Source organism: Panthera onca, chromosome D1 (genome assembly GCF_046562875.1).
Source record: "Panthera onca isolate mPanOnc1 chromosome D1, mPanOnc1 haplotype 2, whole genome shotgun sequence".
Taxonomy (NCBI): domain Eukaryota; kingdom Metazoa; phylum Chordata; class Mammalia; order Carnivora; family Felidae; genus Panthera; species Panthera onca.
The window spans coordinates 33,111,894-33,137,428 of NC_138348.1; the positions used below are offsets into that span (position 1 = coordinate 33,111,894).

Consider the following 25,535-nt stretch of genomic DNA (forward strand, 5'->3'; position numbering starts at 1 on the left):
GTGTAGATCACTAATCTAAAGGCACTGAAACTTGTGGGTGATGAATGATGGATTTCAAATGGTTGCAGTGACTTGAAGGAAAAGAACAAGGCTTTTGAGACTGAAAAACAGCCAGACACCTGGGTTGTTTCCTGAGTGCCAAATGTCATCCCTCTCTGGTCCACAGACCTCTTTGGGACAGAATCAAACTGAAGGCCAGCATATGCAGCACAGCCGAGACCCAGCCCAGCACTTAACTCTCTGCCAGGCTGAGATAAGCCCTGAGGACATCTGTCCCAGCCAGGAAAGGAGGAGTGCCAGAAAGTCTGAATTCAGCCTGCCGTCCTGTGTTTGCTGGGACTTGCAGCATTGGTATCGACAGAGAAAATTTTGATGCTGGATGGCAAATTCCTGTAGAACTTGGCTTTGAACAAGGCCAAGCAGAAAGATGTCCTTAATGAAGGATTTGGATGATAGATTATGGTCCCATGGTGATCAAACCATTTCAGCCATTCCCACACAGAGGGATCACATCACTGTCAATGGAAGCAGGCCAGCCCTAGGCCAAATTAAAAAGTAGGACAAATTGGTGGTCCTAGGACAACAGGACAAGTAGGACAATAGGTCTTGGTGTGCTCAAAGCTGGGTGTTCCTACCCGCCTCCCTTCTTTCAACATGCCCCACCTTCTTTGCCTTCTCCCTACTTTCCACTCCAGCAAGGTCCAAACCCTCCTCACTGCCTCTGGTTATCCAAAGATCCCTCTCACTAAACCGATTATCTAAAGGGAGGCCTTGCCTCACCCCAACAAACATTGTTTAAGTCTTAACTATGGGACAAGCAAAATATGATATATAAGAAAGACAAATATATGAAAAATGCTCCTGACCCTCAATGAGAACAGCCTTATAAATTCACTCAACAACATGTACTGAGTTTCCTACCGTGAGCAGGAGATAGTGTGTATAGCTAGGCACGCAGGGGGATATGGGGATGATGAATATGCATTTTCTTCCCTCAGAAATCCCTTGAACTCAAGAAAAGACTTAAGAGACAAGATGGGTAGAGCCCAGTCACTGTCAAAGCTTCTAACTGCTCTCTCTTCTTCTGCTCCTATCTCCTGGAATAATAAAAACAACAATAATATAATATAATATAATATAATATAATATAATATAATATAATATAATATATATGTGTGTATATAGTATAATACACATATACACATACACACACACACACATATATATAGTACAGTATAATACTATATATTAGCTGCATATATATAGCATAATATAATATAATATAATATAATATAATATAAATCTACCCACCACTCAGGAAGCAGAGTTTTCTTTGTAAAACATAAATCAGATCATGCCATGTCTACTTTAAAACTTCCCAACAGCTTCTCAGGGCACATAAAATAGAATGCAAACTCCTTCTCCATGACTGGCATAATCCTTGCCTACCTTTCCTTCATACTCACTGCAGACACATTGACTGCTTTTCTGTTCTTCAGACATTCCTGCCTCAGGGCTTTTAGCTTTGTAGTACCCTCTGACTGAAATGCTCTTCTAGATTGTGTGTGGCTGGCCTCATTTCATCACTCAGGACTCAGTTTAAATGCCCCTTTTCAGAGATGCTTTTACTGACAAGTCTGTCTAAGGAGCACTTCCCCAGTTCCTCCACAGCTATTTTCTTTTCTTCATGACAAATGTCACCAGCTGAAACTATATTATTTTTTTTAATTTGTCTAACAGAAAACTCAAACTTCAGAAATCCCAAATCAATCTGCTGATCTGCCATCTGGAAACCTGCTCTACTCACTGTCTTCCTTGTCTCTCATAAAAAGTAGCTCCACTCTTGGGGCACCTGGGTGGCTCAGTTAGTTAAGCATCTGACTTTGGATCAGGTCATGACCTCATGGTTTGTGAGTTTGAGCCCCACATTGGGCTCTCTGCTGTCAGCACAGAGTCTGCTTCAGATCCTCTGTCCCCCCTCTCTCTCTGCCCCTCCCCTGCTCATGCTCTCTCCCTCAAAAATAAAAAAATAAACATTAAAAAAAAAAGAAGTAGCTCCCCTCTTCCAGTTATTCTGGTGGCACAGATAAAAACCTAGGATCACCCTGGGCTCCTTCTTTCCTTGACCATCCATCTGGAAACCCTGTTCATTCTATCTTCACTTGTTATATTTCTTACACTATAACTCCTTTATTATCTCTCTCTCTTTTCACCTGCATTAACCTCCTTCCTGAGTTTTCTGCTTCCTCCTTTCTCCCACTTAGTCTATTTTCAATACCGCAGCCAGATTAACCTTTTTAAGATGGTTCAGGGGAGAGCATGGAAAGCAGACATGAAGACTACAGATATGAACAATCTTTAGAGGAGTTCTGCTCTAGAAATGATAAGAAAAATGGGAAGGTAGCTGGAAGGAAGCATGGCATCAAGGGGAGTATTTCGCTATGAGAAATATAGCATGTTTATATGCTGATGGAAATAAACTGATAAAGAAGAAGACCACCTCTCTAAAATAGCTGGACTAAACTTGCTTGAGTAATCTCCTTGAGTAGATGTGAGGTTCTGGGACCTAGTGCATAAGAGGAGAGATGTGCCTTAGATAGGAATATGAACAGTTGTTCATGCAAGATGGAACATGGGTATTAATAGAGGTAGGTTGGTAGAAGTGATGGAAGCACTATGTGGAAGGTCTCTTCTGTTCGCTTCCATTTTCTCAGTGAAAAAGAATCAAGGTCAATCAGCTGAAAATGATGAAGGAAGAAAAGGTGTTGAAAGTTCTAGGAGATTGAAGAAAATATTAAATAAGAATCAATAGATTAGGGAAAGAGAATTGTTGAGTCCACTTGAGTGTAGTGAGTTTCAAGGAAGGTCATTTTGGGTATTTTCTTCCAGCCAAGTTCAGCAAACAGAAAACAGGTGCAGAGGAACAAAGAAGTGAGAGAAGCTCCAGGGTGTTATGGGTGTGATAAGTGAATGATTATTAGGACAGACAATAAAATCTAGGATGGATAAAGAGGTATGTAAGGACATGTGGGGTAGGAAGGACAGTGAAAAGATGGTAAGACAAATTCATTGTCTGGTCAACAAATGTTAAAGTCAGAGTGCCAGAGACATTGCACTGGAAAGATATGGTCTGGATGTGGTCCTAGAGTACAATGCTTACGATTATGGACGGGTAGCTGTTACTGACAAAGATAAGGTCTACAGTAGGGAGTGAGTGGCCCAACTGTGGCGATGAGTAGCTGAGGTTGGGAGAGAAGGAGATCATTAGAGAAGAAGAGGCCAAGGAAGTCAGATCCCAGAATATTGAAATGATCATCAATATGGAGCTTGAAATTGCCAAGAATTGTGACAGGCATTTTGTTGGAAAGAGTGAGGTTGAGTTTGGAGCTTAAATCCTAAAGAAATGTGGAAGAGTGACTCAAAGTCAACAGACGACTGCCATAATAATGAATTGCTGGTAGTAAGGTTGTAAGCTTCATGCCAAAGTGCTTTAAGAAAGAAAAGAACTTGATCTGGTAGATGCAGTAGAAACCAGAGACATCCTCCCCATCCCAGGTCCAGAATTCTATTCCAAATTCACATTCCAGTTATAGGTTTTTGATGCCACCAGAGTTATCCTCTGTTTCCAAAGAAGCTAGTGTGATTAGAAGCTTCATGCTTTCATTCAAAGGAAACACTTACTAATTGCTGAGACTAGAGGCATTGCACACCACCAGTGTGGGAAAGATGTTTTGGAAAAGGGTCTTTAAACCATCCCTGGGCATTGTCCCATATATACAGCTGTTCCTGTAGAAAACCTTCTTCAGATCAACAGGAACAACAATAAAAACACATAAAAATCAGCCTATTAATCATTTATTAATGATTACAAGAATAAAATTTTACCTGATACTCTCAATGAGGGATGTTCATGTCAAATGAATTGAAAACCAGCAGGATGAGTCAGTGGTTAAAATCTGTAGAAGTGCTCTTAATGATTTTTACAATTGTTTCCTTAATAATGGAATCTTAATAAGCAGGTCGATGTTAAATTAATAACATGCAGGCATTCTAAAAAGCATACTGAAACATGATTTTAGCCCATTCACTCAAGGCTTAAAGCCATACTCTGGGTTTTTTTCTTCCTGATAGAATATCATCTATCAGAAGGAAAATTTTAAACTACAAGATGAAGTTTAAAACATAAAATTAATAAGAAGGAAAGGTGTAGTTTTAACAATAGCCATGCAAAGGCATTGTAGGCCCAGAGCTACAATCTTTCTGCCACCTACTGACCTCACTCCACTTCATTCAATGAATGATCACTGAGCATGGGGAATATGCCAGATACGTTGCTACCTACTGAAGAATTGGAGAAGAATAAAATACTATCCATACCCTTCCAGCAAATCTAAGGGTAAGAGGGTTCATCTAAGGGCTCATTATCTGATTGGGGAAAATAAACACTTGAGTAAACACAATACAATATTGGTAATTTGTGTAAAGTGCAGCACAAAGAATGGAACATTTGAAGAGGAAGAAGAAATTTACTAAATGGAGAAGAAAAGCACTTTGCCAGGTGGAAAGAAGGGCAGGTAAGTGTGCAATATTTGGGAAGCATGAGCAGTCCTGGGGGCAGGGCTTATAGGACCTGAAAGGAGGGTATGGGAAGTAAAATTACTTACTATGAAGCTTCCAAATCCTTTGCCCCACTTCTAGCCATGATTGCCCCTTTCTCACTGCCCTCCTCCTCTCAACATCCTGTCAACCAAAATATAGTCCTCTTCCCCAAGAAATCCAAATACAAGTATGTTGTGATGTCTGAAAACATGACTGCAGATTTAGAGGCCAGCAGGAAGAATCTCACAGTATAACATTCAATGATGCACTATCTCTCACCCCCTTACCCTTCCTCACCTCCTTACTACCCATCCCACAGCAGTCCACACCATCATCACCACACCTGGTCCAAGTACAGAGAATTTCTCCTTCTCTGATGTTCTGGTGCTTTCCAACAATCAGAGCTTAACGACAGACAACACCCAAACAAATATGACTCTCTCCTTGAAAGGAATTTTCTTACTATCTGCTTAAATAATCAACGCTTCTCCCTTGGACTATAGTTCTAAAATAGAGTTCTAATCTAGTGCTTCAATTTTTAAAATCCTTTGGTGGCTCACTCTAGCCCAAAAAATAAATCCAAGCATCCAGGAGCCTCTACAGTCCACCTCAACCAAAATGTTAGGCTCCGTTTTCTGCCACACTTTCGCCATCCCCAGATGCACAACCTCCACCCCACTGAAGCCCTCCTCATTTCCTAAACAAGACATACATTTTCTTCCTGCATGGCTCTATTCACATAGCCCTTTCTCTGGCATTTCTGTTCCCCACTTACCCAATTGTTAAAATTCTAATCATCCCTGTGAAAATGTTTCCTCCTGGCTGAAGCCAGGTTTATCAACCTTGGTGCTACTGGCATTTTGTGATGTATAATTATTTCTTGGAGGGTGGGCAGCTGTCCTGTGCAACATGAGGTGTTTAGCAGCATCCCTGGTCTCTACCCACTAGATGCCAGTAGCAACTCTCACCCCCAACCCACCATCTGATAATTAAAAATGTCTCCAGACATTGTCAAATGTTCTCTTGGCTTCAAAATCACCCCGGGTTGAGAACCACTGCTCTTTAAAGCTTTCTCTGGTTACTCCAATGAGAAATCGTTGCACCCCACTCTACTCCACACCACTTTAGTGAAACCCTTGCAACTAAAGCAACAACAAGAGTATCAACAATAACAACAGTTAGCACTATCTCTGTTTTGTTCCTATGATTGCTTATATGTCTGTTCTCTTTTGTAGATCTGTGAGCTGAGACCAGAGTATCTTCCCTGTATCTCTAGGACCCAGCACAATGCCTTACTATAGTGTGTAATCATGACAAATTTGCTGAGTCAATGTGGTAACGCTGTTGTCATTGTCTGTCTTCTGACTAGCCATTTGGTGACCACATCACTTGCAAGATTGAGAAGCTAATAATTCCAATGGCGTTTCGCAAGATTCTGTCTATATCTGGCAAGTGATAAAAAGCATTAAGAACAATGGATCCTGGAAAGTTTGTTTTTTGTTATTTAATATTTACATTTTGGAATGGTTTATAGTTGAGTAAAGATTAATTTTCGGATTCAGTTTAGGTTAGCAAAGTAATGTGGTTCGTTTCAGTATTTTAGTTTGAGTAAGTCTGCACACTGCAAGATTTTCTTTTTAAGTTTAAGATGTAAATATAAAGTGGTGGTCCAAACCATAAAACATAGTACTTCAATAGATGCTGGTGGATAGCAGTCTGGATTGATTCACTTATATAGGTTTCATTCGCCCAAATCACTTGGAAGTTCCTTGGGGGTAGGAACACATCCAGCATTTCTCCTATCCCTATAGCACATGCTAAGTGGATACTTTTTTTTTTTTTTTTAATTTTTTTTTTTTCAACGTTTTTTATTTATTTTGGGACAGAGAGAGACAGAGCATGAACGGGGGAGGGTCAGAGAGAGAGGGAGACACAGAATCGGAAACAGGCTCCAGGCTCCGAGCCATCAGCCCAGAGCCTGACGCGGGGCTCGAACTCACGGACCGCGAGATCGTGACCTGGCTGAAGTCGGACGCTTAACCGACTGCGCCACCCAGGCGCCCCTAAGTGGATACTTTTGAGTTAACTGGCGGAAATTTTCCAATGGGGGTAAGTAAATGTATTGACCTAGAACGCCCTAAGAACTAAGTCTTGAGATAAGTTTTAGCAGCTATGATAAGGTATGGCAAAGATTCCTAGAGGACTATGTCAGCATCCATTTCCCTCTTCTTCTCGAGGGATAGAGTTGAGATTTTTGCAGCTTGGCACTTTGTTGTTCAAAATGAAAGACTTTATTTACGGTTCCACTGCAGCAAGATGGAGCCATGTAACTGAGTTCTGACCAATGACATATAGGTCAAAATATTATGTGGGACCTCTTGGAAAGCTGGCTTAAAATATGCTGACTTGAGCGGAACCTGGATGACTCAGTTGGCTGAGCAGCCAACTCTTGGTATTGACTCTGGTCATGATCTCGTGGTCAGGGGATCGCTGAGCATGGAGCCTGCTTGGGATCCTCTCTCCCTCTCTCTCTGCCTCTCCCCTGCTTGTGTGTGCATGCCCATACTCTCTCCCTAGAGAGAGAAAATAAATAAACAAATAAACAAATAAATAAACTTTAAGAAGAAAAAGATGCTGACTTGATTGGGAAGGGTGATTGTTACTTTTATGCAAAAACTTACTCTTTTTTTCTGGCTTGCAACTCACACATAATAACTGGAAGTCCTGCAGTTTTCTTAAATTGTGAGTAAATTTTATGATCAAAGCCATCGAGGATGGTGGTACATAATGACAGAAGCTGGGATCTCTAATGAAACTGTGGAGCTGTCACACTTGCCCCAGATTATCTATCTCTGGATTTCTTTTAGTTATAAATTATTATTGGGGCGCCTGGGTGGCTCAGTTGGTTAAGCGTCCGACTTCGGCTCAGGTCATGATCTCACGGTTCGTGGGTTCGAGCCCCGCGTCGGGCTCTGTGCTGACAGCTCAGAGCCTGGAGCCTGTTTCAGATTCTGTGTCTCCTTCTCTCTGTGACCCTCCCCCGTTCATGCTCTGTCTCTCTCTGTCTCAAAAATAAATAAACGTTAAAAAAAAAATAGTTATAAATTATTATTTATAATAATATTATTTTGGACTTTCATGCTTTAAATTTTTTTAATGTTTATTCATTTTTGAGAGAGAGAGAGAGGGAGAGAGACAGAGCATGAGTTGGGGAGAGGCAGAGAGAGAGAGAGGGAGACACAGAATCCCAAGCAGGCTCCAGGCTCTGAGCTGTCAGCACATAGCCTGACGTGCGGCTCAAACTCATAGAATGCAAGATCATGACCTGAGCCGAAGTGGACACTTAAACAACTGAGCCACCCAGGTGCCCCTGGACTTTCATGTTTTTATGAAGCTGCATCCAATATTGACTGATACATAAATACTTCATTGTAATTCAACAATATTTTTGAATGACTCATATGTGCTAGGTCAGTAGTTCTCAACAAAAGAGCACATCACAATACCTTCATAATTTTCAGAAAATGAAAATGTTCATGTCATACTCAAGACTTTCTGAATCAAAATTTACATGGTGGACTTTGGCATGAATAAAATTAAATATATACACACACTATTATATATGTCAACAAATTATATAAATATATGAATATAGATAGTTGTATGTAATATATAATTATATATAATATATATTACATTTAGTATACATTATATATAACATATATGTATGTGTATATATACACATATATAGTTTTTCATACTATTCCCTTATATTCCTTTTTATTTCTGTAAGGTTGGTAGTAATTCTTGACTTTAGTAGTTTGAATTTTCACTCATTATTTCCTGGTCAGTTAGGCTAAAGTTTTGCCAACTTTGTTGATCTTTTCAAGAAACCCAGTTTTAGTTTCATTTATTTTCTTACTTGTTTTTATGTCTATTCTTTTTTCTATTCTATACTGGTTTTTGTTCTTTAATTCTATTTCTTGCTTGAAATGTTATTTTTCCTTCTTTCTACTTGCTTTGGGTTAGTTTACTCCTTCTTGAGTGTCTTAAGATAAAAGTTTAGTTTATTGATTTGAGGTCTTTCTTCTTTTCCAATATAGGCATTTTTTAGCTATAAATTTCCCTCTAAACACTGCTTTAGCTGCATCATGAATGTAATTTCAAAGTTCTGCAGAGAATTCTTGTGTATATACTTGGTGAGAATATGCTGTACTTTTTCACAATCACAACATTTTGGAGGCTGTGCGTGTGTGTGTGTGCTTCCAATTTCCAATGTGGTGCTAAACTTTTGAGTAGACAAAGCTTTTCTTACAAAGCAAAATGCCTTGGCTTGGGTTTGGTTGCATTTGCAGAAATGCCCTTGCTTGTAGCTCAAAGATTCCTTTCACAGCCTAATGTAAAAAGCAAGGGCATGTTTGTTTTTACTTGATTTTCTCTGTGAAGTGAAGATTTCCTAGGCTATATGGGCCCTTCTTAAAGGGCCCTTTCAGTTGGAAGTTTCCTTCACTGTCTGTATTTCTACCAAGCATATTTTTTGGCAGCCCTGACACAATGTTTGTGTCCTGTGAGTAGAGGTCAGCTAGGAGTGAAAACTTCCTGTGCTACCATCAGTGCTTTCCCTTGGTCTGCGTACTTTGCTATTTGCCATGCTTTGTCCACAATTTGGCAGCACTATTACACACTCTACGTGACAAATGACATCATTGCTATAATGAGAATTCCAAGCAGCACCACTGGATCAAAGCCCATCTGTGTGCCTGCTCCCACACTTGACAAAACAAATTCCAAATTCATTCAGCATGCCGGTGCCATTTAGTCACTGTGACATATCCCAAATTTTGGACTCTGTGCAAAAACCAATCTGTGCCCACAAAATTAATCATGGAACACATTTTATGACGTTTGACAACAACTTAAAAGGTTCTCATCTCTGGCAGGTGGCTCTGCCAATCTGCAAGTATGTGCATGACAAATTCTGAACAATATATTATGTGGCTGAAAATATATCATGCAGGATGCACACCCTGGAGAGAACCAGAGTGAGTCCAAACAATCCTGAGGTCTCAGGGACACATAAGCCAGACTGCTGTCTTGTGAAGGAAGGATGATGGCCCCAGGTATACACAGAAAGCCAAAGAAAAGGCAACAGCTCGTGTGCCAGTAAATGCTGAGAACATTGGCACAATTGCCTGTGTTGGCAGGACCAAGAGTTTGAGATGGCTAATTTAAGTGACAAGATCCTGGCAAACAGATTTATTTAGGGCAAGGGTGCGTCAGAAAGATGCCAGAAAAATACATCAATCTGTGCCTTTACATGTACTGTGGAGTGATGATGAAACAGTTGACATTAAAAAAGTAAACCCTTACACTTTAATATAATCCGCAGCTCATCTTCACAACAAGTAGGGTTTACTTTAGATCTCTGGTACTCCAGGATGGGATTTTATGTTCTCATCTGAGATCTTCAACCAAGAGAATTTCTCTTCAACAGGTGTTCTTGAAGAGATCTTCCCATATGGCTGGGTTGAATTGATTAGATTCGTGTTTTTATATATTGTTTAATTTATTTAAAAATGTAGGCTATTTGGCATTTGACAATATCATTCCCTTCAAATTAAGGAAGCCAATTATCTAAAATTTTACTTTACTGAGGAGCATATGACAGGATCTCCATTAGAAAAAGAAAATTCAGACTTTAATTGTTCTGATAGAACCCTTTCCTTAAGAGTAATATTTTACTCTGTAATAAGACATACTAACTGTTTTAAACATCTATCCTGTATAGTGGTGCATATTTGTGCACTAAAATGATAAAATAGCAATAAAACAGTAAGATGCAAAAAAAGAAAAACCCAAAAAGCAAAATGTTCCACTTGGGGGTGTCTGGCTTCCTCATATTACTTTCCATTTTCCACTTTCCTTCTCTAGACAGCTTCCTACCCCCAATTTTCCCCACCTACTCCCTTTTTTTTTTTTCTCTTACTGGATGCTGGCTTAGTACATTGTATTTGCAACATCTTGGGTTAGGAGAGCTTTCACAACCGGACAGCCTACTTAGGACTTTCATTCCTCATTCGAAGACAAAATTTGCCTAATTTAGCTTTCATGGGGATTTGTCTCAGAGTTCCTATTCTGAGTCTTCCTTTCCATCTCCGAGGCAGGGAGTAACATGAGGAAGCAAAAGGTGAAGAGTTCTTCCATAGGAAGAACAATTCTTGATTAGGAAGTGAGTCCTAATAACCTGGTGAGTCAATAACCTGATGGAGGCATAAAACTAAAAGCAGCACTTCCTTATTTGTGCTCACAATTGCCTCCTTTGAGACTTAGGGCAGCAATCTGTCCCCTCTTCTGGAAAATGAAGGAGCTGGACTCTAGTCTCTCTCAACTCCAGTAGTCAGGGATTTGTGACTGATGGAGTGATGTTTTAGGGGATCTCTCCTTACACAAAAACTGATTCTTCTCTTTTGTGCATTGAATACAAATGGGTTGTTAATTGGCTCATATTTTCCCTTCTCAGTAGCTCCTAAAACTTTTTTTCTTCCTTTCCTCTGCTTAAATAATGATCTGTAACTGTTCTGATTCCCAATTCTTAGAATGTGACTTTTTAATCTTTCTATTTTCTCTGAAAACTTTTAGGATCTTCTACTTACCCCTGGAATTTTGAAATTTTATGATGATTATGTATGTTAAGAAACTACCAAGGACAAGGAAAGGATCACTCAAAAGGAGCAAACAATCTATAGTCTCAGTTACAGAGAATTGTTCCTGTTCCTGCCAGTCAAAATAGAATCACATAATTTATGGGGAAGGGGTAAAGAACTTAGAAGGGTATTGACTCAGTAGTGGGACATAATTAGCCATACACAAAGGCTGAACTGGTTCTACCTAACAAAGCTTAAAATGAAGCCTCAAAGGACAAATTTTTTTTCAAGTATCCCATCTGCATTTCAAAAAAAATTTCAAAAATATTCATAGGAATACAAAAATATCAAGCACCCAAAAAAGTAAATTTCACAATGCCTGGCATGATTATATATATGATATATATATATATATATATGATATATATATATGATATATTATATATATCATATATATATGATATATATATATATCACGGGTCATGCGAGAAACAGGAAATTATGATCTGTAATGAAGAGAAAAATCAATCTATAGAAACAGTGCCAGAAATAGCACAGGTGGTAGAATTAAGATAAAAACATTAAAATTGTCAACATAATAGCATTCTACATGTCCAAGAAGCTGTGGGAAAGGTTGGGCATGGTAAATAAGGACATGGAAGATTTAGAAACACACACACACCTCCTTAAATCTAACTGCCACAAATAAAAACTATAGCCTCTGAGATGAAAAGTGAACTATTGGGATTAAAAGAATATTAGATTTCAAAAAAAGGAAACACAGGGAAAGGCTTGAAAAAACAAAATGAATAGAGCACTAGGGAGCTGTAAGACAGCATTAGGCAATAGAACGTACATGAAAGTGGGGTCATCAAAGGAGAGGAGCTGGAGGATAGGGGAAGAGAAAATATTTGAAGAAATAAGGGCAATGTTTGCATTTGTCTTGTTATGGTATTCTCAGTGCCTAGCAAAACACCTGGTAGGTATTAGACATTTAGCAAACATTGAAAATATTTGTGGCATAACCATAAGTAAAAGAGAAGCACATGAGTGCTATTGCAGGGTATAAGGACCATCAGGGACCAAGGGACAACAGTTTGAAAAAAAGGGAAGCTTATTAGGGGCACCTGGGTGGCTCAGTGGGTTAAGTGTCCGACTTCGGCTCAGGTCATGATCTCTCAGTCTGTGAGTTAGAGCCCTACGTAGGGCTCTGTGCTGACAGTTCAGAGCCTGGAGCCTGCTTCCGATTCTGGGTCTCCCTCTCTCTCTGTCCCTCCCCTGCTTGCTCTCTGTCTCTCAAAAAAACAAAAAAAAAAAGGGAAGCTTAGAAGTGGCACTTCTTTAGCAGACCTGGGGATGGGTTCAATTTGAAGGTGTATATGGTTTGAAGAATTGGAGGAGATGAACAAGGATATTCCACATGAGAACAACATGAATGAAGACTTGGAAGCAAGAATAAACATGGTTTTGAATATATCACCTCAACTAGAGAGGTGGTTGCACTTGAGGAATAATGAGAAATGAAGTTAAATGGGTAACTTAAGGGTCAGAGTATGCAAGCCTTTAGAAATAGGAAATGGTGGGGGAGAAACAATTGAAAGTTTCTAAACAGAAACTTTTGCTAATGAAATCAGGGTTCAAGGGGGAAAGAGTATAATCATGACATTCATGATGGCTTAGAAAAAATACTAGAAAGAGTGGGCTGAGGACAATCAGGAAGTTAAAACGTTCATGAGGTGTTTAAACTGTATAGGAAACCATCTAACACACTATCAGCAGAGACTAGTGCTTGAATGAATGTCAGTGGAATCTATATACTGGACAAATTAATATTCCATTTAAATTAAGTACTAAAATTTTTCTTGGTTCATTAATTTTCAGAAGTGGCCCTAAGAAATCTGTAATGCATTAAGCAAATTTGCTTCATATCTCATTTACATAAGATTTTGGATCATCTTTTTAAAATTGTTCTCTGTGGTGCAATTGTTCCTTGTTCTCTTGCTTACCCAGGTGTTTCATGTTTTTTGTACTTTCCATCCTTAACTCTCAAACAGATTGGCAGAGGAGGCTCGTGCCTTGATTTTTAAAGTTAAAACGATGCCGCCACAAAAAGAGACTGTATTCCGTTACCTATTTGTCACAGAATCCCAGAATTTAAGAGTGAAAAAGACCTCGGAGATAGGACCCGTCATCGCACAGATAGGGAAACTGAGGACGAAAGGGGTTAAGGGAGCATTCCAGACTCAGAACCATTAATGGTCAAGCCCGGAGAAAAATCCAGACTTCCACTTGGAGCCAAGCGTTCTAAGCGAGTGAGACAAGGCTTGACTCTGAGGCAGGGAGCAAGAATCGGGAAAGGCGCTTTTTCCACCTTTGGAAGCCGAGGCATTCGCCACCCTCGGTACCGCGGGAGACGCTGCGTAAGACTAACCTTGAGGGCATAGAGCCCAGGTAGCCTCCACCACTCTCTAAGCCACAGGTCCTACTCTCGCGATACTTGGCAGGCCGTTTCCCTGCCAGCTCCTACTAAGCCCCGCCCCTCCACCGCAGCCCTATGTCGTCATTTCCTGTGGGTCTGCAGGCAAAGGGAGAAGATGGCGGCGCTGGGGGAGCCTGTGCGGCTGGAGAGGGGTGAGTGCGGCCGAAGCCGGGACCGAGGTGGGCGGAGGGGGTGGAGGAGTGCCGTGTGGCCGGAGGGGAGGAGGAGCGACCCAGGCTCCGAGATCCGGATCCAGGTGCCCCTCGCGCCGAAGTCGCTGCTCCTGGCCCTTGGGAGGGCGCTTGCTGTCCCCTGACTGATACTCAGACCCCTGCTCTCTTCACATGGACTGTGCCGGTGCACAGCACAGTTAAATACTAGCTGTCCGCCTTCGTAGACACACGCCGCAGACGCGCTCCCTAGGTGCGCACGGCAGACCCGGCGGCCTGAGACATGTCAACCCCAGAAGCAAACATCACACGCCCAGTTCGGAGAGACTACATGCACTGCCCTTACTTACGCGCGCACAAATCCGGTGTCCCCGCTCTCACCCCCACACATTGCAGACATCTCGGACACAACAGCACATTCACCACAGAGTCGTCCTTATTTATGCACAAACTCCGTCATTACTTTAACCACAACCTCACTTGTGTTTGTTTTGGGCTGTTTCCTGGCTTTGGTGCCCCTCCCAGGTACCGAGAAGGTGCTTTAAATACCATCCTACTGATTTGGTCCCCGGAAGAATGTTATATAACTATTTGGAATAGTGAGCGGTAGGTTGTAAAATACTTGAACGTATAGTCTTATTCCATCTTTACAAACCTTACAACTGCTAACTGTGGCTGGTTGCTTGCTTTTTAGAGCAGACTGTCAAGGAAAGTAAAATCTGTTCTGCTGAGTAATTAGATACCGAAGAGCCAGTGAAAATATATGACTGTGCTCCTGTCAGGGTCCTGTTACAGAGTTTCAGCATTCCACCCTTCCCTTCCCAAAACCTTTATTTCAAGGCAATTGCAAGCATGCTTTTGACACATCAGTATTAGATGTCATTGGTAAGTCAAAAACAAACAACATTTTGAGTGCTGGTGGTAAACAAAATATAGGGTGGAGATTGTAGATATCTTCTGAGTATTAACTCTTGCGGTTACAGCCTGAATATTAAGTAACTTCCGCTCCAAAAAGGAAATATATTTTTGGAATTATTGTATTTAAAGAAACCTCTTTCCTCATACCTTCACACAAATAAATGCTCACTTAACATTATTTTTTCCTGATGGTGTTCACTATTTGTAAGCCTCTTTATAAATGACATTGCTTCCCTCCAGCCCACCAGACCATTAATTAAAGCATCATTTTTGACAGAGGAGTAGCTACTCTGGGAAGAATTACTAAGTTAGGCTTAAGACTGTGACATCTCCCTCCTGAGCACAATGGCACTGTGCTTTGTAGATGGGAACAAATCTGTTCGTTGTTAACAGGAGTAGGAGTTTTTTTTTTTTTGAAAGCCAGTCGTAGGATTCTAACATGTTGGCAGTCTTTTGTGTTTTTAAGCGCAGCACAAAATGTGAAACTTCACCTCTGGCATTTAGGTTTGGTAGTCATGGCTTTTTTTGCTTTTTCAGAGTTCTTTACAGTTCCACAGTAGAATGCTCAGCAACTTAGTAGGATGAATTACTAGAGGTTGCCATTTAGCTGGATAAGAAAGATTACATCACCTGTTTCTTATTTAGGATTCTCTTTAACAAATTCTATTAACAAACACTTCCAATAACCCTACAATTTAAAATTAGTGCATATGATCAAGATCGTGAATGTTTTCTAAATCATCCAAATATGATTCAGTGGAATAGCTTTGAGCACATGTTAGGTACAGTTTAGGTTCAGTAAAGAGTTTTTTTCATTTCGTTTCAATTTTTTGTTAATTGGAAATATTTATATACCTTACATATTGTAACTTTGTAAGTCAAAATAATCAATGAACCAAAAGCTCCCATTCATCAGTCATTCATTCTAGTGGTGCAATAATCAGAAGGGGGAAAGTCGGATTCCATTGCATTTGATTAATATCAGTTTAAGCTTTTATGATCTGAAGTTGAAAAATCTACTTCTTTCTTCACTATATTTATTGCTAGTTTTGTAGTATTATACACAAAGAAGGCCATATTAATTCTATAAAGAAAAAGTTCCAGACTTGTGGTATAATATAAAGTTCAGAACTTCTTCCATTTTAAAAGGAGGCAAAGAATAATAAAATAATAGGTACTGTAGCCCTCTGGGGTACAAAAACAGTTAAGAAAAAAAAGTCAAAATACAGAAAATTACAGTGTTTTAACATGACTCGGAATCTTACAAAATATCTTAATTTATAAAATACATTTCCCAATATGCCTAATATATTTGTACAAACATGTACCACCTCTTAAGATTTCTTAGGATTAATTGGTGCCAAGGGAACATAATATTTATGCTTGCTACATACCAGACCCTTTTCCATGCTTTTTTTGGTTTAGTTGTAAAGTAATTCTCATAAGGAAGGTACTGTTACTTCCATTTTACAGTGGAGAAACTGAGACATGCACATTAAGTAACATGCCCAAGATCACACAGCTAATATTGAGACCAGATTGGCAAAACTTTTTATTTTTCTGTTTTGTAAATGTATGTGTTTGGTTGAACTTGTCTTAATTAAAACAGTGTGTTAATGATCCTGAGTTGAAAAGAGGCCACAGTTAATTTATTCCTTTATACCATTGTTACTGTGTCCCTGCCACTAAGTGCATCTGTTATTGAAAGTTCATATCTACTTATAAATTGTGATTTTCTTTGGAAAATGAAAAAGGATTTCACTAGCACACAGTGTTTTGTACTACTCAAAGCTTTGATTACTAATCATGATAGGTAACTTTTTTTGACTACTTTCAGATAGAACTGTCTGCTTTTTGAAGCAGTACAATGTTCATGTGTCTATCACATTTGAACCCATCTTTTCCTGTGACATTTAGTATTTTATATTCAGTTTTCCTGTGTCTCAAAGATACTATTTTCTAGATCTTGCATGTGTGCAACATTAATATTTGATCCTAATCTACATAAAAGCATTCTCAGATTTTACATTCCCTCTCTCATATGTATATTCATGTAACCCCCACCCCCAACACACACACAAGCTCACACTCTTACACATTTTTCCCCTCCATATTCTACATATTTCTAGTTAATCCTTAAGGATTGTATCCTGTTACAAGGCATTTAGAGAATATTCAGAGAAAATTATTTATCAATGTGTGTGTGTTTAATTCTAGATATTTGTAGAGCGATTGAATTGTTGGAAAAACTACAAAGGAGTGGAGAGGTCCCACCACAGAAACTTCAGGCTTTACAAAGAGTCCTTCAAAGTGAATTCTGCAATGCTGTAAGAGAGGTGAGTGAATGGGATTAAATTTACTAAAAACGTGAGTTAATTAGGTAAGATAGTACTCTGAAATTTGGGTTTAGAAGTTTTTAAGAAAACAAACGTTAGAAAAATACCAGAACTGGGGCACCTGGGTGGCTCAGTTGGTTATGCATCCAACTCTTGATTTCAGCTCAGGTCATGATCTCATGGTTTGTGAATTCGAGCCCCACGTTGGACTCTGTGCTGACAGCATGGAGCCTGCTTGGGATTCTCTCTCCCTCTCTCTCTGCCCCTCCCCTGCTTATACTTTCTTTCTCTCAAAATAAATAAATAAATTTAAAAAGGAGAAAAAAAATATTAGACCCTATCTCTCTCTCTCTTGAAAAAAGTATATTGTTAAGTATATTTAAAAAAAGCATATATGTTAAGTATAACATACAATGTTATATTAGTTTCAGGTGTACAGCATATTATCCACCAGTTCTATTTATTATTCAGTGCTCACCACAATAAGTGTAGTCACCATCCGTCATCAAACATGTTGTTACAATACTAACACTATATACCCTATGCTATACTTTTCATGTCTATGACTTATTTTATAACTGAAATTTTGTACCTCTTCATTTGTGGGGATTTTGAGTAGAAAAACATTTTACTGGATGCCTGAGGGGCTCAGTTGGTTATACGTCTGACTTCAGCTCAGGTCATGATCTCATGGCTTATGAGTTTGAGCCCCGCATCGGCTCTGTACTGACAGCTCAGAGGCTGCAGCCTGCTTCAGATTCTGTGTCTTCCTCTCTCTCTCTGCCCTTCCCCTGCTCGCACTCAGTGTCTGTCTGTCTGTCTGTCTCTCACTCACCTCACTCCCTCTCTCAAAAATAAACATTAAAAAAATATATTAATAATAATAATATTTTACCGGGATGCATAACTTTGCCTAAAACTTTAACACACTCCTTAACTTGACTTAGAACTCAAACGTGGTATATTCTGAGATTTTAAATCATGATGATAACTTTGGGTTTCACAGGTATATGAACATGTCTATGAGACTGTGGACATCAGTAGCAGTCCTGAAGTGAGAGCTAATGCAACTGCAAAGGTAGTTGTTTTTTTTTTTTTTTTTTTCCATTTACTAAAAGAGACTTCATTATAAATGAGAGGTTTAGGGGCACCTGGGTGGCTCAGTCAGTTAAGTGTCCAATTCTGTCTCCCTCTCTCTGTGCCTTCCCCACTCGTGTGTACCCGTATTCTCACTCGCTCTCTCAAAAATAAAATAAAAAAACATAAGTGAAAGGTTTAAAATGTGTAGTTACTAGATATTTGATAGGCTAATTTTGAAAACTAACATGTAGTATTTTTTGAGCCACACTAAACTTCTCAAGTACTAAGACAAGACATTTTTTATTGGCTTTACAGGAGATATTTTATCATGCAGTTTAGATAATGCATTAAAAATACACTTGCAGGGGCGCCTGGGTGGCTCTGTTGGTTAAATGTCCGACTTCGGCTCAGGTCATGATCTCGCAGTTTGTGAGTTCAAGCCCCGCGTCGGGCTCTGTGCTGACAGCTCAGAGCCTGGAGCCTGCTTCGGATTCTGTGTCTCCCTCCCTCTCTGCCCCTCCCCTGTTCATGCTCTGTCTCTCAATAATAAATAAATGTTAAAAAAGTTTAAAAAAAACCACACTTGCACACAAATAATAATATACCTGTTGGTGCGCCTGGGTGGCTCAGTCAATTAAGCGTCCAACTCTTGGTTTTGACTCAGGTCATGATCTCATAGTTCATGAGTTCAAGTCCACCTTAGGCTCTGCTCTGACAGGAGCCTGCTTGGAATTCTCTCTCTTCCTTGCTCTCTGCCCCTCCCGCATGTCTCTGTCTCTGAAAATGAATAAATACTAAAAAAATATACATGTAATACATATTTGTTATATATGATATGCATATATCATGTAAATTTTCAAAAAAATTCTGAGGTATATGTTATCCTGACTTTATTGGTGAGGAAGCATTATATTAGGTTATTTTTCTCAAATCACACAAATAGTAAATGGTAGAACTGGGTACTCCCCTAGGTTGCTCTTTGCTTTTCTCCTTTGCCTGAACTCTGCAAATATAGGGGTAATGTCACTAATAGGTTAGCTCTTCAGAGCTGCATATGGCAAGTTTTATGTGCTTTTCTGTACCAGTGGTTTCCTCCAATATTTCCAGAATTGACCTCAGTGTCCATCATATCTTGTTTGAATAAACTAGTATCAGCAGTAAGTGACTTATACTAGAATTAGTCATTAGTAGGTAATTTTGCCTTGATAATTACCGATCCATAAAAGAAAATACTGGATTCTCTGTTGAATGTAAACACTTAAACATGTGAGTATAGTTTGGAAGAATATAAAAAAGACATGGAAACTTGGCTTGAAATTCTAGAGTTACATGACCTCACGACTTCCTGAATTTCTGAGCCTTAGTTCTATTTGTAAAATGGGGCTTCTTTCAGAGCTTGGAACCTAATGGTATTCAACAAATCTTGATTTCCTTCCTCTGCCCCTTCCCATTTTTGCTCATGCACCTTGATCTATTTATGAAAAATGGTACCAGATTACTTAATTACCTGCTTTTAAAAGCAGAAAAAAACCAAAAATCTCAACTTTGTGTTAGAATTAGTGTAGGTTAGTCTAAATTTGAAAGTTTTAAAGAAGATGTGATGTGACTCTGTTTTCATCTTCTGTGGGGTTTTAGGAGTAACTGGGTAGTTGACTAAAGCAACAAAAAAAGTTCACGTTGGTTATGTGTATCCCTCTTTTTCTCAATATTGAATTATTTCTTTAATTAGTTATTTAGTATATAGTACAGATAGTAACAGCAGCCCAAATGATTGCATATAAGGACACCTACCTCCTTACAGGTTATTATGTAGATAGGTTGTGCCTTGCACAGACTCCTAAAGGAGCCAGGTTATCCAGCCCAAAGCCCAGGGCTGCTGGCATGCCAGGGAAGGGGTTTTCTCTGTAACATGCACCAGTGTTCATCTGCCAAGCAAGCCCGCACGCCAGTTGCTGCAGAGAAGTCCTGGGTACTGGGTGGACTGAGTGGCCTGAACAGTCTTAACACCTCCTGCGTAGGCCCAGGGTATGCTTTCTGGTCATCATCACCCCATCCACTCAGCTTACCTTCTCTTTCAAACTGCCAGTGAACTTGTGAGCATTCAAACATCAAAAGCGTGTACCTCAAAAGTAGTTTTAAAAGAGACAAAAGAACTGAAGCAAACAAAGATCATATTTGTAACTATGTGAAATTCTTTTCGAGGCTACTGTCGCTGCATTTGCTGCCAGCGAAGGACATTCTCATCCTCGAGTTGTTGAACTACCAAAAACAGAAGAAGGCCTTGGATTCAATATTATGGGAGGCAAAGAACAAAACTCTCCAATCTATATCTCTCGAATAATTCCAGGTGGAATTGCTGATAGACATGGGGGTCTCAAGCGAGGAGATCAACTTCTTTCTGTTAATGGAGTGGTATGGATGAATTTTATTTGTACTTGTAGTAATGCATTGTAACCACATGGGGGTATATTTGAGTTACAGAAACCAAAGATGTTGAGGGGAAAACCAAAGCCGCTTTGTAGTTTAGAAATCCCTTGAGGGAATCCTGGGCCGTACTATTTAGTACAGTGATACTTTTTAAAGCACTTTAAGTGTGTTTTGCTTCATTTCCAATGTAAATTAGCAACGCTTAGTGTGATTTTTATGAAGTAATTAAGCTCTTTAGTAGTTACGGCAGTACATTAAATTAGAGAAGTCCGCCCTCATTTTCGTACAGAATGCCAGCTGCTTAATTTACTTGGGACCTAGTGAGGTAATAGGGCATATATATTGGTATCGGGAACAATTATTTGGAACTTAAAACCCAGTTGCTGGATTTGATTTGGCAGAGGATTTCACACCGATTAAAATGATAGAACCAGGTTATTTTGTAGGCTTATAGTGTTGTGATGATACAACATTAAAATTCTTTTTACTTTTATGTTTTTTAAACATTTTTGCATTTTGAGCTGCTTACAAAACCTGGATACTAATTGTGTGTATGTCTGTTTTTCCCCAGAGTGTTGAAGGAGAACATCACGAAAAAGCTGTGGAACTGCTGAAAGCAGCTCAAGGAAAGGTTAAGTTAGTAGTACGGTACACACCCAAGGTCCTCGAAGAGATGGAGTCGCGCTTTGAAAAAATGAGGTCAGCAAAACGCAGGCAACAGACCTAATGCAATTCAGAACTTTATATTCCATTTTGCTTTTAGCTAGAAAAGTTTTACTTGTGACCTACTGATGGCCGCAGTGCCAACGATTGTAAAAAACAAACAGAAACTTCCCATGAGATCCTTCTTGCCATTTTATAAACACCTATTTTAACATCGTTTATGGTTCCAGAGATGCATACACTTTTTTCTGACAAGAAAAAGTGAAAGGTGATGAGGGCAATTCTGTCCTGCTGTTTTTACAGGCCTTTTTCAAATGCAGATTTTGTCATAAAGTTGTTATAGATTTTTAAAACTGCTTTTTTAATATTAAAATGTACTTTTACATTCTCAATCTTTTTTTAGAAAAAAAAGTTTTCTTCATTTGGCTGCTTATTTAAAAATAACAATTCTCCAATTCTTTTTTTGCTTACTCTGTTTTTTTTAACCTGTAAAAGTTCTTTACAGTTTTCCAAGAAATTAAACATAACAGTCTCAGCTACAGCAGTTCATTACACTATCAGTGTTAACACCACTGCTGCATTTTGTACTTTGAACACATGCATAATATATATAATCAATGGTAAATCATAACTCAACAGTGGAAATTTTTTACTTTTATTTAAACATAATGTATAATGAATATTCATTTATACTGATTTATAAAAGTTTTTAAACACTGAAACAATCATTGCTAAAATATATATTTCATAATATTTGAGCAGTGAGGCAAGAGGATGTAATTTGATTGTTGGCATTACTGATTACATCTTTTTATGTTCAACAATATATCATAAATTACAAATGCAAAAACAGGTTCAGGTTTCATTTTTTTGCAAATTTTTTTAATGCTATTCATTCTTATTTAAATATAGTTCTTATATTTTGGTTTTTCCATTCCTAGGGATGAGCCAGTTAGATTGTGTTGGGAAGTAGCAGAAGCAAAGACGAAAAAGTAATACCTTTAACCTCACTAGCCTCAAGAGTTACACACTCTGTACTAGCTCACCTTAAAGAGTTGATTTTAGAGATAGGAAGAAGATAGAAGGATATACTTAAAATATAGAGAAATTATGAGGCGATATATTCATAAGAATCTGCAGGCTCTTAGTCAAAATGAGTAGGAACTCATTCATATTGAAATGGTTGAATTTAGAGATGTAATCTTTGAAATGATGGGAATTCTGAGAGATGCTTTCATTTGTCCACTGGATGTCACTCTTACTGAAAGGCAGCTACTAGTGTAGGACTGTGACTGAGGTCTTTTTAAAGGTGGAAATTAAGAGTTGAGGTTCATTTTCAGTCACAATTTACAGGAACATTTGTACAATTTTTAAGAATTTTATGTGACAGATGCTAAAAAGAAGATAATGGGTTGAAATATATAAGGAATTTAGCCTAATTACTGACCCTGTGTAAAAAGTGGGCATTTTGTAACATTCCTTCAGGAAGAATAGAAATGTATACCTTTTCCTGCATGTTTGTGAGCACTGTGAGTCTTACAAGATTATTCCAGTTTTCAATGATTTTCAGAATAAAAGTCAATCAACATTGTTATTTATCATTTAGGTATTGAACACTGGATTGCATGGTCGAATGTGTCTTTAGTCCATTACAAAACGTGCTTGTATTGGTAGGATCATGTTGTTAAATTGTGTATTTTCAAAATTAATTGATGTTTTTAAAATGTTGAGACCAAAGTAGAGTAGAATTATGAATTTATTTTAATTTAATTGTAAAGTTATTAGAGGTATTTGTTGTAGAGCTTTACATATTAAAGAGAGATATTGGTGCATATAAAAACAGTAATATTATTATGCTCGTATTCTTGCATTACAGGGTAAGTAAATCCTGATGAAATCTTATTTTTAGTATAGCTACAGCTGTAGTAGCTTGCAAGGGTGTGTCAACATTTCATTATAAATTATAGCTTCCTGGTTCAGTATCTCCGCTGTTTCAGAACTTTCAGCCAAGTTCAGTCTTTTTTGGTGTTGAAACTTAGTAAGTTGAGTAAGCTATTTTTTTTCTCTTCTACAGTAATCCACAATCTGTTCTTTGTGTGGGTTGGCACTTATTTATAATTCTTAAAATAAGGATAGCTTAAAGGAGCCAAATACAGTAGTTTGCTTGCTACTGTTGAGCATGAGTAGCAGTAGTTTGTTTTCGTTAATGCAGTTTTCAGAGTGTATCCCAGAATTTTAAATCTCGACCATAGAAAAATTCGGTCATTTGGTGGCAGAGATGTACAGTACTGGTCTCGTATATAGTGAGGAGATGAAGGGAGGTGTCATCTTATAAATAAATGTATGACTCATGAACATAACTAGGCACATAGTAAGTATATAATAGGTGTTTGATTTGTAAATTATAAACTACTCAATTTCCATTTATTTTCTTGGTATTTCAAAATGGGTTGAGTCAGTGATTCTCAGCCTTAGCCGCACGTTAGAACCCCTGCAGAGCTTTAAAAACTATTAGTATATGAGTCCCATTCTGTATCAAGTTAGGTGAGAATCTCTGAGGGTGGGGCCAGATACTTATTTTTTTAAAGCTTTCCAGTTGGTTCTAAAGGACATCTGGGTAGAGAACCACTTGTTTTCCCCTTTATAAAATGCTCTAATCACACTCCTGTCGTGAACTTAAATTCTAATGGGAAAAACACAGTTAAGTGCGTAATATATTTGGAAGTATCAGAGTAGAAAGAATTTACAGCTACTGACTGTTAAGTAGTGGCAAATATAATAATCGGTTATCTTTTTTAGTAATTTCTTTAGGAATAAAAGGTACTTGGCATTCATTATTTGGGAAGTGATTATAGTTTACCTTTTATCTTTTTTTTTTTTTTAATCTGCCAGTAGTTTAAATGTAAGATTTTAATGTCTGTCATCTTTCTGCCCCCTTTGCATTTAAAACTTACAGAAATGAATGTGTATTAGTTGAGAAAGCATGTTTAAAAACTGCAGATGAGAAATACTGTCATTGGTTATTATGTGCTGTTTTAATATGGCCACTTTATCCATTAGTATACTAGATTATAATGGCCTAGTTCTTTGGAGGTTGAGAATTCAGATGTGTTTTTAAAATCATTGTCTTCCTCTACTAAATTTTTTAGTTATTTTGTTCAAATACTTAAGTAGTTTGGCTCAAGTACTTTGTTTACAATTAAAATGGATATTATAGCATTTAGTAGAAGAAACGGCTATGGCTTATCTGAAAAGAATGTCAGCATGACTTGGTGTAGACTTAAAAGAATACATGTTGTGAATATTTTATAATGTGGAATGATCACTGAAATATCAAGGACTCTGGTATTATATTTCCTGAATAAATGTATGTTTATGACTTTTCTAACTTACATTTTGTTGTCTCTCCTAACAATCTGGTTTTACACTTTTTATTGTCCAAAATTTCACCAATTGTGTTTCTTCAACAGCTATTGCAGTTCTGTAATGGTTAAATAGTGGAAAAAACCCAAATTGCTTGTTCATTAATTTTCAAGAACTTGCAAACTAATTTGTATCTGGACATAGTTTTTAAAAATATTATCAAACAGTATGCTTCTACTTTAATTCCTGAGTGTGAAGCAAAGAAAAATACCCACAATAGATTTAACACTTTTTCAGTAGATGACTTCATTTATTACCAACTTAATTCTGATTCTAAGATATATTTGAAATAAACTTGTATTATATTCTTGTTATTTGGATTTGAAAAAAAATTGGTATAACTACACAATAAATGTGTTTCTGAAAACTCTGTATAAAATAACTTAAATAAGGTAAAAACACAATCTGTGGTGGTTACTGGAGTGAAACTTTGAATTCCTATATTTTGCTTTGTCTTTCATAAAATATAACTATAGAAAAAATTCTCTTGTGTTATTTTGGGAGAGGCAGTTTGACATGTGTTTGACAGCACAGCATCTGCAGGCCAACTATCCTAAGTGTGAATCCTAGATCCACCATTACTATGTAATCTTACATAAGTTACTCCTCTATGCCTTGGTACCCTCATCTGTCATGTGTAATAAGATCTTAGTAATTGTTAGGTCATTATCCATAACACTCTTATTTAGAAAGGTGCCTGGCATAGTAAGTGCTACTTTTGTTTGCTATTATTTGCACGTAAAAGCTTCAGGGACCTTATTAGCTGAAGGAAGACATGTGGCCACATAATTAAACT

At 38.1% G+C, this 25,535-nt stretch overlaps 1 protein-coding gene and 1 long non-coding RNA gene across 2 annotated transcripts in view; one reads left to right on the forward strand and one right to left on the reverse strand.

Annotated features, from left to right (window-relative positions):
- The window catches only part of LOC132661576 (uncharacterized), a 38,165-nt gene extending 24,376 nt beyond the window's left edge, over window positions 1-13,789 (reverse strand). The window contains exon 1 of the long non-coding RNA XR_009602290.3: window positions 13,675-13,789. This is a non-coding gene — a long non-coding RNA (uncharacterized LOC132661576). The remainder of the gene's footprint in view (window positions 1-13,674) is intronic.
- Window positions 13,767-24,708, forward strand: LIN7C (lin-7 cell polarity scaffold C). Its single transcript, XM_060606249.3, has 5 exons — window positions 13,767-13,874; window positions 17,028-17,146; window positions 18,153-18,224; window positions 20,429-20,638; window positions 21,225-24,708. The coding sequence occupies exons 1-5, from the start codon at window positions 13,838-13,840 to the stop codon at window positions 21,378-21,380; spliced, it is 594 nt and encodes a 197-aa protein (XP_060462232.1). The 5' UTR covers window positions 13,767-13,837; the 3' UTR covers window positions 21,381-24,708.
- The last annotated feature ends 827 nt before the right edge of the window (window positions 24,709-25,535 follow it).

Excerpts from the sequence above, each read along its gene's own strand:
- LIN7C (XM_060606249.3), top strand. The coding sequence starts at position 13,838 with ATGGCGGCGCTGGGGGAGCCTGTGCGGCTGGAGAGGG. Across the intron at positions 13,875-17,027 it reads GCCTGTGCGGCTGGAGAGGG|ATATTTGTAGAGCGATTGAA; the intron begins GTGAGTGCGGCC and ends GTTTAATTCTAG. Across the intron at positions 18,225-20,428 it reads GAGCTAATGCAACTGCAAAG|GCTACTGTCGCTGCATTTGC; the intron begins GTAGTTGTTTTT and ends ATTCTTTTCGAG.